Genomic DNA, 11,902 nt, shown 5'->3' on the forward strand with positions numbered 1-11,902 from the left:
CTGAAGGAGTTTTATTTAGAAAGAGACACATTCACCCAGCAACAACCTTAAACGAACTTTCTCCGTCTCTCTCGTACGCAGGTATAAGGACCTCCTGGAGCCTCCCAGTCCGGTCAAGCTTCCTCCACTCTGCACCCCAAACCTGGACGGCCCTTTTGCTAAATCTGTGCAGCGGGAGCAATCTTTGCATTCTTTCCACACACTCTTCTGCAGAAGATGCTTCAAATATGACTGTTTCCTCCACCGTAATGACCCCAATTTACACTTATTCATCCCAATGTTGTTGTTGATTGATAGATGCACTCCTGCAGAGCCTGACTATTACTGTGAATTATGTGCCACTAGTTTCCCTCATGTCTAAAAAGATGTCGCACTTTCAGCTCCTTGTTGGGTTGTCCAATAGTTAGATCATGATCTATCATTGAGCCATTCAAATTAAAAAAGTTATACTTAAAAAATATACTTCTATAATATTTAATAATAATTCTATAGTGTGTAGTAGTGACCATATGCTGTAAGAATTCATTTACAGTGAGTCCAGGGTTGTCAAACTTATTTTGGTTTGGGCCACACCATATTTTTTTTACAAAACATTTCCTGAACATGAAGTTTTTGTTGTATTATGTTTATTATTTCATTTTCAAAATTCATCCAGCGGTCTAGATTGAAATCCCAAGTGGGCTGGTTTTGGCCCAAGGGCCATATGTTTGACACCCCGATTGGTCCAATTATTTAAACCATTGTTTATCCTTTTTTAACGATCACCAAATCACACATGTAGTTAAGTCTCTATTAATTCATTTAAAAGCTATATAAACTGTGAGACATGTTGATTTGGTCCCTTTATGGTGTACAATGATGGCACATAAATGGTCGCATCTGGGCCACAAGTTTGGGCTGTGTAGCTGAGCTCGTTGATCGTTGTATTTTTATTAAATACTTGATTTGTTTTTTTAATCCTTTATGCAGCATTTCATGCTACACCCAACGTTTACAAGAGGAAGAGCAAGGAGATCCGGGTGGAGACGGAACCATGCAGTGCTGACTGTTTTCTGTTACAGGTATGCTCCACGTGCAATGCCTTTCCAACCCTGTGTGTCTTGACGTGTATTCATGTACTCCTCTGACTGTCCTCCTCTGAAGAAAGGGGCGAAGGAGTTTGTGGATCAAAACATGTTACGGTCCCAGAGGTCCCGAAGGCGGCGGAGGCCACAGCGCACCACAAGCTCCAGCTGTCCTGGACCATCTGGGTGTGCTGAAGAAGTCAAGGAGGGTGACAGTGACCATGAAACTACCTCTTCTTCAGGTTGGGTTATCAGATCTGGAGATCATTTTAGACTACTATTTTATAAGTCTAGTAAAAAGGCTTGTACCTGTATTGTACTTCAAAGCTTCATACTGTATTAGTATAGAGCAGGCATGAGCAAACTAAGGCTCAGGGGCCGGATGAGGCCCATTCAGCTATTTAATCCTACCTGCCAAATCTTTCTAAATTATATAATTTATCTATATTATCATTATACTTCTGCCTTTTTGCTGCAATACCCACATTTCTCCAATAGATGGCGTTGGAAATGATAAAAGCATTTTAGCATTTTAGCCCTTATGCATGACTTTTACATGTCATTAATCTTAGTTTGCTTGACTGCCCATCTATCTGCTCCTGACCCGGCCCTCCTGTTCAATTTTAGGACAATTGTGGCCCACGAGTCAAAGGTTTTGACCAATGCCAAGATAATTATTTTGTTAAAATTAGCAAATTGATATTTTAATGCCTTATTATATTTATTACAATCCTTCCCTTTACCTGAGCCTGGGACAGGCAACATAAAAATGCCTTGCCCAGAGGCACCTGGACACGCAGCCTAATTTGTGTTCCTTCAAGTAACTGTGTGTTTAAATAGTTGCACCGTTTTAAATAAATTCTCCCAACCTCCCCCTATCTCTCCAGAGTGCTGTGCGCTCTCACTGCAGAAAAGTAAAATTTGGCCCCGGATGATTCCTTTCAAGTCATATCCTGCTCCCTCCTGTGTCTCCCCCTCTGTATCAGCCCTCAGTTGCCAAGAAAAATAAACCAAACCATTGGTTTTTCATGCTTCAGCCCCAATATAAACACTTTGTTCCCTGCTCCAACCCCTGCTGCGATGGGGTTTTTTTTCAATCCCTTCTTTAATTCCTGTTGACATTTTCATGTGAAGAACAGGGGGAGGTAGGGAAATTAGAGCAGTCTCCTCTGGTCCTGAAATTTCTCGCGCCCCCTCCGAGGGCTCAGGTTGTTGTTCAGCACCATCAATGCCTCGTTCAAAGCCCCGGTTGTGTGTTCTGGAAATGGCTCGCGCTCAGCCGGTGACTCAGCAGAGTCTCTCACACATGTTCCAATCATGTGGAGAAAAGAAGCAGATTGTGGAGCAGATTAATGAAGATACTCAGCGCTGAAGCCTGTGGCCGCAGCAATGCAGCATTCACCCTGTTGCCAGGCAACATTTGGCTCGGTGCCAGCTGTGGGTGTGCAAACATCAGCCTCGAATATCCCCAAATCCAAGTGCACTGTATGTGCGTACAGATGAAAGGAAATGGCATGAAGTAAACGACGATGCCCTGTGTGTACAGGTCTGAGGCTACACGTGAATTTTTAAACTTTTTTTTTTTAGATTCTGTACAACACAGACTCCATTATGTTTTACTCACTTTATAATTCAGCAGAAAAATCCATTATTGTTTTAATAAATAGAAATAGAAAACAACTATTAAAATGTAATTGCCAAAAGCTGTCTTAAAGTTAGCGTATATATGGGCTTATGGTATCAAAAATATTACTAATAGATAGTAAATTAGCTTAGCTAGGGCTAAAAGCTGGTGAAGGCGAAGTGACATTAAGTAGAATTAGCCTAAAAAAGGTTGCAAAAATGCCATTGCAACTCTTCTACCTGTTTCAAGATGAAAGCGTCAGTGTGACTCAGTGTATTTCTACCCTGGTCCATGTGCCTCTGATTATTACAAGGATGCTACAAATACGAAGCTAACTTTTGTGCCAGTAATAGTTAGTCAGAATTTCTAAGGCGTGTGTTTGTGTGTGTGTGTGGAGAACAGAGGGGAATTCTCGATGCCAGACTCCGACCAAGCTGCGTACCGGGGAGGATGACGGGGAGCAGCAGGCCTGCTGTGTGGTCCAGTGGAGCGGGGCAGAGGAGTCACTCTTCAGGGTTCTGTATGGCACATATTACAACAACTTCTGCTCCATCGCTCGCCTCATCGGCACCAAGAACTGCAAAGAGGTAACCTCTTCACTCCTTTTCCCAACCTCAGATAAAACGCACACCCTGATAAACTTATTCAACATTAACAACAAATGTGTCCATTTTGGGTATGTGGCTCTTACCTGGACCACGTCCCGAAACAAAGTGGCCTTGAGCAAGGGAAAATATTTTAGCCACATCTATCTTTATTCTCTTTCACTTCACTTACATACTGTCAGTTTTCTCCCACATGTTCTGATACAGATTAGAAGTTTTATTCAAAATGGGTGTCCTCGAAATGTCAAAGAGAATAGGACTTTTCTGTTATTTTTTGTTTATGAAGGGATATCGCTTAGCCGTTAGCCGAACCATCAATGGCTAATACTTGTACACAAAAGGTGATAAGACAAAGTTTGCAGAAACCTTTTCCAAAAGAAGTTTTATCTCTATAATAAAGCTGCAAAATAGTTAAATCAAGTTGTTAAAATGATTAGTTTAAAATATTTTAAATGATTTAAAGACCTGTTGATTTATAAACATAAGTCTCAAATGGCCCGATTACGGTAATTACATAAACAGTTTCCTCAGCCGCCACAGAAATGTCACAGCAGCTCATACTTTTACAGTTAATAATGAAGTCTAGCACGCACAAGGCTAACTATGACACGGAATGGGAAGATTTCACTTTAATGTTAAAGATAAAAAGTGGGAAGTTGTTAAACTCTCTGCCTGTTTCTGCCACAGTTACTGGCTCTGTTTGCCATTAAGACGTTTCAGCTAACACTGAACAATTATGCAACTCAGTGGATAAACTGCAGGAAATGGATGCATTGCTATTTGCTGTTTTATTATCGGCAACACCGGCGTAATAATACGTGCATCCTGTGTTTGTGGTTTTGTGGTGCGGCTAATGAGGGCTAACTACAAAGTCCACGACATGTGGCACAAACAGAGAAAAATGTTTACCAGATGTAACCCTTTCTTGGAAAGCCATGACCCAGTGTGGTTGATGAAATACTGGAGCTGCCTCAACACTGAAACATCGCTATCTGTCACTCGTAAATAAGTGACATAGCTGTCCCTTTGCCAAAGGCTACTAAATATTTCTTCTATCTCTGTGAGATGTGACTTCATTTTTTTGTCTGACAAATGGGGTCACTTACAAATTCAGGAATAACTAGAGAACTAATTCAGCATCAACTTAGAAAAATAAAACACATTTTAATTTATTTGAAATACAGAATTTAAGGGATATATTTCCCCCCAGACTTTTAGTGTGTAAACAGGTGTTGGAGGAGGTAGATGGTAGAACAAGTCTTTGCACAGTCCACGGTCACTCCTCTCTATGCAGATGGTTTGGCTCTTCTTCCTAATCAAGGGAAAATTCCAAAAGCAGCTGCATCATTATATAAGTCTGTGTCCTAGGGAAGTGGCCAAATCCTGGGTTTTGGCAGGGGGAAGGGAAGGGAGGAGGGGGGTGGGGGGTGTTTGAAAACACAAGGGTAGTGTGGCAGAGGATGGGCTGGAAAGCTATTGGGAATATCTTTTGGAATAATTTTGTGGAATTTTCTTTTAACACTGCACTGTTTTCCTGAACTCTCTCTCTCTCTCTCTGTGTGTGTGTTTTTTTTCTTTTAATTCAGGTGTATGAGTTTGCAGTGAAAGAAGCCCTGATCCATCGAGTTCCTTTGGAGGATGGAGGCATTTCACCTCAGAAAAAGAAGCGAAAACACAGGTGGGTTATATTAAAAAATAATATATAAAAAGTATTTCATTTCAAGCTCAGGACAGAGTATCTGTATTATATGGCACTAGTAGTTAGACTAAAAAATAAACTGTGTATTACTGCAATACTGCCTAATATCAGTTGTTTTTTTGTTTTTTTGGCAGGTTATGGGCAAAGATTCAACTCAAGAAAGGTATTGATAACCCAAAAATGACTCCTTGGCTATTTCTCTGCTTCTTCAAATGCACCGACAAACTGTCCGTCTGAGGCCTTGTACTCTGTTTGCTCCAGATAACTCGTCCAATCAGGTGTACAACTACCAGCCATGTGACCACCCAGACCATCCCTGCGATAGCTCCTGCCCATGTGTGATGACCCAGAATTTCTGTGAGAAGTTCTGTCAGTGCGAGCAGGAATGTGAGTTTTCCTTCTGCTTCAGCTCATCGTGTCCAGATTCTTTTTCTCTCTTCGTTTCATACTGACACAGTACTGACCAAATATTCAATATACAGAGATACACTATGTATCAAAACATTCTTTACCAGCACATACAATGCAGTTTGACATACTGCGTGTATATGTTATAGTGAAAAAGTACTCAAGAATTTGAATTCAATGTGAACAAACAAAGGGTTGTGACCCGTAGGTTTAAAAACACTATATTACTCACAAACTAAATATTACTTAAGGCTGGTCAGATACTAGTTTTATTCATATTGGAAGGTGGAAAATACCTTAAACATTTTTTTATAAAGGATTTCAAAAATTCCCAGTTTAAAAGGTGAATCGTCAACACCGATTATAGAAAATCAAAAATACGTTCAAGTGAAAGAATTTGACTGGCGCTCCAGTTGCCTGCTGTGCTTCTTCTGACACTCGGCTCCTAACTATTTAAAAGCACATTTTCCACTGAAAGCCTCAGCTCTCCTCAGTCTCTCTGCCAGGCCACAGCAGAGGAGGGCAGCAGAATATAAAACGATTCTGCAGCATTCTGGCAGCGGTCAGAGGAGGAGCTGTCCTCTGGCAGAGGATAGGTGGGTGTCTGTTTAACACAGAGCCGCATTCACAATGAGGCACTTGATGCAGAGGCAGCGGCAGTGACCCAGAAATGTGCTTTCTAAGATGACCACACGGTGGCCAAGTACATTCCGATTCTGGACATATTATAACAACAGCCAAGAGGATAAGAAGAAATAAACATTTTTTTCCTCTTGTGGTTTAAAAGAAAGAATGGTTTGGCTTGTTTGTTTACAGACGCGAGCACTCGACACCCTCCTCCTCCTCCTCCTTACTCGAATGTTACCTCGCCTTTTCCCGGAGCAGAGGAGTGCTCCGGCCAAACAGGAAGCAGCCCCTGGTTGCACATGTGCAGACTTGGAGTGAAATCAAAGAATCGCGACAGGCTCTGAGCCTGGTCTACCGCACAATATCAAACATCAGAATTAGACAGGCATTTCTAGCTAAACAATACTGGATGATACACACACACGCACAAAAATGTTAAATGGAGATTTAAATGGCATGACTGCAGAGGTGGAGAGCTGTGTCTACAGTCGTGTCTGCGTGAATGCTGCAGAAATGACTTCACTCCTGTCTGATCGTTTCTGGTCATCTGGCTGAAGCTGAGAGCCAAAGACGTGGTCCGTCATTTAAAACATTAATAGTGTTCCCTGGTGGTAAAGATCTGATAAATGATCTAATTTAAAAAATGAATGTACTCTGAAGAAAGAATGTAATAATTAATACTGACTCAGTGGGTGAAATGAGCCGGTTCCTCTGTAATGACGTGGTTTCCTCTGAGGATTGAAAGCAGCTTTTGAGAGGCAATCTCAAAAATTATTTCTGGATACAGAATGGTAGAGATTCTGCTCATTCTGCTCTGGATACAGAATGGTAGAGATTCTGCTAATTTTTTAAAAAAAAAAGTATTTTATTAATATTTAATAAAATAAAAATAATTAATTCCGTTACTGTTATTTTATTTTTTATTCTGTAATGCCTAAGGCCCAGTGGTTACATTGTAACCCTGCAAAATGTACTACAGTATTATAGCCGACAGAGGGCACTGATGAGCATGCTTCTAGAACTGTAGGAAGCATATGCTCTGGAACTGATGTAAACCGTATTTTATATCAAAATCAGAATGAGAATTTGATACTGTTTCTTCAGATACTTAAGATAAATAGATAATAATAATAATAATAATAATAATAGTGGTGTTTGAACATTGCTGAATGTTGGGACTTGTGAGACTTCTGTTTTTATTTATTTATTTTGCTCTTCTAAGTAAAATCCCAGTGTTGCTAGGAGTCCATAACGTCCATAATGACAGGTGTATGATATTTCTTCATATTCTTTTCCTCGATGCTCCACAGGCCAGAACCGCTTCCCAGGCTGCAGATGTAAGACCCAGTGCAACACCAAACAGTGTCCGTGTTACCTGGCAGTGAGGGAGTGTGACCCAGATCTGTGCATGACCTGTGGAGCGGCGGATCACTGGGACAGCAAAATGGTCTCCTGCAAGAACTGCAGCATCCAGAGAGGCCTTAAAAAGGTAGAGCTTTGAGTTACAGAAAGCTTCAGTAGACGCTGTTACTTTATAAAGCTAAAGTATCTGTTTTTAATATTAAAAAAAAGATGTTTATACATAGGTAAATATAACCTACACACTCACTCTCCCTCCTCCTCTTCTTCAGCACCTGCTCCTGGCACCTTCGGATGTTGCTGGATGGGGCACCTTCATTAAAGAGCCTGTTCAGAAGAACGAGTTCATCTCGGAGTACTGTGGAGAGGCAAGAGCAGCAGTTCAGTCAAATTAACGTCTGATTTCACAGCTCCATCTTACACGTGCTTAGACGGTTTGTTATTCACCTGTGTTTCATGTGAGTAGCTCATCTCTCAGGATGAGGCCGACCGACGCGGCAGGATCTACGACAAGTACATGTCGAGCTTCCTTTTCAACCTGAACAATGGCAAGTATCCCCCCACTGTTACCTGTAGTGGCGCGGCGAGCCGGTGTCGACTAAGTGTGTGCACGTGTGTTTCTCAGCAGACTTTGTTGTGGATGCCACACGGAAGGGCAACAAAATCCGCTTCGCCAATCATTCAGTTAATCCCAACTGCTACGCTAAAGGTGAGAATCCCTCTGATATTTGTTGACTGAACTAAAGGTGTCAGGTGAACTGTGTGAGTAAACCTGTGTTTGTAGTTTATACATAAATGAAAATGAATGGGAAATATCTGTTACTTTGCGTTTTCAAATTCCATGAGCACATAAATTAAAAATTGCTGAAAAAGTTTTAAAAAATCTTGATATGTTTATGATATGCTGCACTATACAAGATATGAACTTAAAAAAATAATTTAAAAAAAATTATTATTATCCTCCCGATATTAGCATATTTTGTAATATCTGTAAGAATCATTATTGGTTTTTTTGTCCGATAATGAAACACCCGATAACACAATGCCTGAGTTTTACCAAATGATGTGTGCTCTAAAAATAGTTTAATACCCCAACTGTTAACTCCTTTATAGCACATGAACACAGAATGTTATGAACGATAAAGCCTCAAGTCACTAGATGGCAGCACTGTAGCTCATTTTATTAATCTATATTGCTAATCAGGGGGTTTTATGCTTATTTTGTAATATCTGTAAGAATCATTATTGGTTTTTTTGTCCGATAATGAAACACCCGATAACACAATGCCTGAGTTTTACCAAATGATGTGTGCTCTAAAAATAGTTTAATACCCCAACTGTTAACTCCTTTATAGCACATGAACACAGAATGTTATGAACGATAAAGCCTCAAGTCACTAGATGGCAGCACTGTAGCTCATTTTATTAATCTATATTGCTAATCAGGGGGTTTTATGCTGCGACTCTTACAGTGGTTTGTACAGATAAATAATTAAATATTACCAGGCGCTCAATAGTATTTTAATTCTGTCCTCTAGGTGGAGGAGAAAATAATTGAGAAACACTGTTTTAACCCATCACCTTAGTGAACAGGCAACACTTAACTTCCAACACTGTTCGCTATATCAGTATCAGTTGATATCAGAATCGGAAATTATGTGTTTGGACAATATCGGATATCAGCAAAAAGGTTATATCGGAGATCGCTAACATAATTCGTAGAAGTATTTTTCCACTGTTTTGTTGGATTTGTAAATGTCAGTAATATGTGGTTTGGATGTCTCATAAGTGACTCCATTATCGGTCCATTATCTGGTCTCTCCTGCTTCAGCCAGCACTAGACCACGGCTAGATGTTTTTCATCCTGAGATCAGCTCTGTTTTGTTCACGCTGGTGTTTGACGTTTCAGTGGTGATGGTGAATGGAGACCACCGCATCGGGATCTTTGCCAAACGCGCAATCCTTCAAGGAGAGGAACTTTTCTTCGACTACAGGTAGAATCAAAGACAAGCTGGCCCAACTGTACTGGACGAGTGACTAGAGGAAATAACTGCTCACCTTCCTCCCGCAGATACAGCCAAGCCGACGCCCTAAAGTATGTGGGAATAGAGAGGGAAGTGGACATGACTTAACTTGACCCTCCATGACCCCCGTCCACAGCCCCCGTGCCTGTTCTGCACCGTCACGTCTCGCTGACCAGTTCCCCGTCCCGCACTCTCTGCTGCACTTCCATAAATAGAAAACCATCCTTCCTGCTCTTTGCAGGTGCAGACACTGCAGGGCTTTACTCCACCCTGAGGGGGGGGCGCAGCCTTCCATCTTCTCCCTCGCACACTTACAGAACTGTGTACAGCAGAGCTTATCAAACAGGAAAGATTATTATCACAGACTAGAAACGCTACCGGTCCATATCGCACATTTTATTGTTACGCGTCATCGTGGCTGCGATGTTCGTCCATTTCACAGCAGTTTTTGTTACTGTACCTTTAGAGCAGCTTTTGTTCTGATTCTCAAAGACATAAATATATAAATCGAGCTTTTACTTCCTGCTGTACCTCGACGATTAAGGAGCAGTGGAACGCATGTGCTGTCTCTCGGGAAAAAAAAACAAATTGTTAACAAGTGTTTGCCGCGACATAAGGTTCGGTCACATAGTGCTTCACACAGCTGCTCGGTAGCGGAGTGTGACGTTAAAGCTGCAGTGCATAATATTTCAACATGAATGGAGGTCCGTCTTATCTCAGCCAGAACAGTCTGTCAGTGATGTTTGCGTTCGTTGAGTCAGCGTTAGGCTGCGAAAAATAATATTTAAAAATATTCTTTATATATGAAAATGTTAGGGGGGAAAAGGTGAATCCAGCAAATGACACCGCAATGGTTGATTAGTAAGTCGATGAGTCGGTAAATTCTTGAAAGGCTACAGTTTGAGGACAGCATTTTATGTATACTTTTCTATTTTATTATTTTATTTCACTTAATTTTTAAGTTACATTTTCCTTCCAATCTCACAAAACATTGATGTGAAATTGTAAGAAAAAATTACCTAAAAATAATTAGGTTACATAGCTTTTTAGGTGTCTCCTAATTTAGATGTTGCAGAGCTACCGCCTATAGACGGGAAGTGGTACTACACCCCAAAACAAACGCGACAAATACATTTGTGACGTCAAAAGCTGGTCATTAAAAATTCTGCTTAACGTACTTTGTATGACATAGGTTTCCTTCAAAGACCATCGTAGCTGCATTTCCACCAAAGTTCCTGATTGGACTTGTTACTCAGCTTACAATGGCTGCGACATTATCTTTGGAAAGATACCTTTAACTTCTTGACGCATCCCTATTAGTGGTCTGCCTTGATTTTCCTTGTCCTAAAAATGTCCTAAAATCTTAGTAGTTCTCATATACTGACCCTTATAACAAGCACTCAAATTTCTGACCATGGTTTGGAAAACACAAAGGTTTCAGGTTTTTGTTTTTCGTGCTACTTCCTGTATTGGAAACGCACTCTGTACCTGTTTAGTTTTCCCATGAACCCCTACATCCACTGGGCCTCACAGACAAACACAGCGTGGTGTTATCTGCGTAACATTTGAGTAATTTGACTAAACCTTGTGCACTGCAGTTTTGACGCAAACCAGGGATGGCTCGATGCAACTTTTTCACGTCCAATACCGGTGAGCTGAGTACATGCCGATACCGATACCTTGTTTTCCTCCTCCAGCGTGCCGCAGGCTGATGTTGCTGAGGCGATAGTGTCCGTGTTGATGGCGCGCTGAGTCGAGCAGTTGGGCTCAGGTATTGGACGGGCTATGGCATAGCTGAAATTTGAGAATCGGATTGAACCATCCCTAGAAAAAAACTCTCGGCTTTTAACTTCTACAGTTACTTCTACAGTGACATAATCTATTGTGCATTTATATCGTTGTCCTGCAGAAATAGGTGAGCAGATAAGAAGCCGACTGACTGAATGTAATCAGTAGACGACAGTAAAGCGATCTTGTACTTCTACTTTTTGTTGACTCGGTCACCCGTAGGAGAATATAGTACGTTATGTATACATAAAGCATTTACCATGTTCACATGATCTTTTGAATGTCGCAGATAATGAACAGAGTGAAACGTCTTCCTCGATAAATTGAATTTATCAAGTGCCAAATATTTCCACACACACAGACGTGTGTTACGTTCAAAACAGAGACCAGTCCGAGGTCGCCTTGAAAGGTCACGAGAAAAGAGAAAGCTAAATTATTAGCAATGTTCAAACGTTGAATCCTCCCTTCATGTGAATACTACATAATTTGTCGTGGTTTCATTTTTTTAAAATACAGGACTGTTCATCCATATTTCATTTCAACATGCTTTTCATTACTAAATCATTAAATCTACAATTTAAAATGAGATCCTTCTCGACAGAAACGGTGGAGTTTACTGATATGTATATTGTACGCCTACAAAAAAAATAAATAATTCTTTGACTTTATATATTAAAACATGTAACACGGGTGTTCAGTGCATG

General features: G+C 40.7%; 1 protein-coding gene across 7 annotated transcripts in view; it reads left to right on the plus strand.

Moving 5' to 3' along the window:
- The window catches only part of ezh1 (enhancer of zeste 1 polycomb repressive complex 2 subunit), a 17,433-nt gene extending 5,550 nt beyond the window's left edge, over window positions 1-11,883 (plus strand). For 4 of the 7 annotated variants that reach the window (XM_025064183.1, XM_017040600.2, XM_017040599.2 and 1 more), the window contains 13 exons: window positions 82-245; window positions 970-1,061; window positions 1,144-1,306; window positions 3,091-3,275; window positions 4,880-4,971; window positions 5,127-5,155; window positions 5,254-5,379; window positions 7,338-7,516; window positions 7,659-7,766; window positions 7,853-7,934; window positions 8,012-8,095; window positions 9,296-9,380; window positions 9,458-11,883. In XM_025064183.1, coding sequence (XP_024919951.1) covers window positions 82-245; window positions 970-1,061; window positions 1,144-1,306; window positions 3,091-3,275; window positions 4,880-4,971; window positions 5,127-5,155; window positions 5,254-5,379; window positions 7,338-7,516; window positions 7,659-7,766; window positions 7,853-7,934; window positions 8,012-8,095; window positions 9,296-9,380; window positions 9,458-9,518 — 1,450 coding nt within the window. In that variant the 3' untranslated portion in view covers window positions 9,519-11,883. The remainder of the gene's footprint in view (window positions 1-81; window positions 246-969; window positions 1,062-1,143; window positions 1,307-3,090; window positions 3,276-4,879; window positions 4,972-5,126; window positions 5,156-5,253; window positions 5,380-7,337; window positions 7,517-7,658; window positions 7,767-7,852; window positions 7,935-8,011; window positions 8,096-9,295; window positions 9,381-9,457) is intronic. The other 3 variants (XM_017040601.2, XM_017040602.2, XM_008330014.3) reach the window with 3 other exon arrangements.
- Window positions 11,884-11,902: the final 19 nt, after the last annotated feature.

This window comes from Cynoglossus semilaevis, chromosome 17 (assembly GCF_000523025.1).
Source record: "Cynoglossus semilaevis isolate Cse_v1.0 chromosome 17, Cse_v1.0, whole genome shotgun sequence".
Taxonomy (NCBI): Eukaryota; Metazoa; Chordata; class Actinopteri; order Pleuronectiformes; family Cynoglossidae; genus Cynoglossus; species Cynoglossus semilaevis.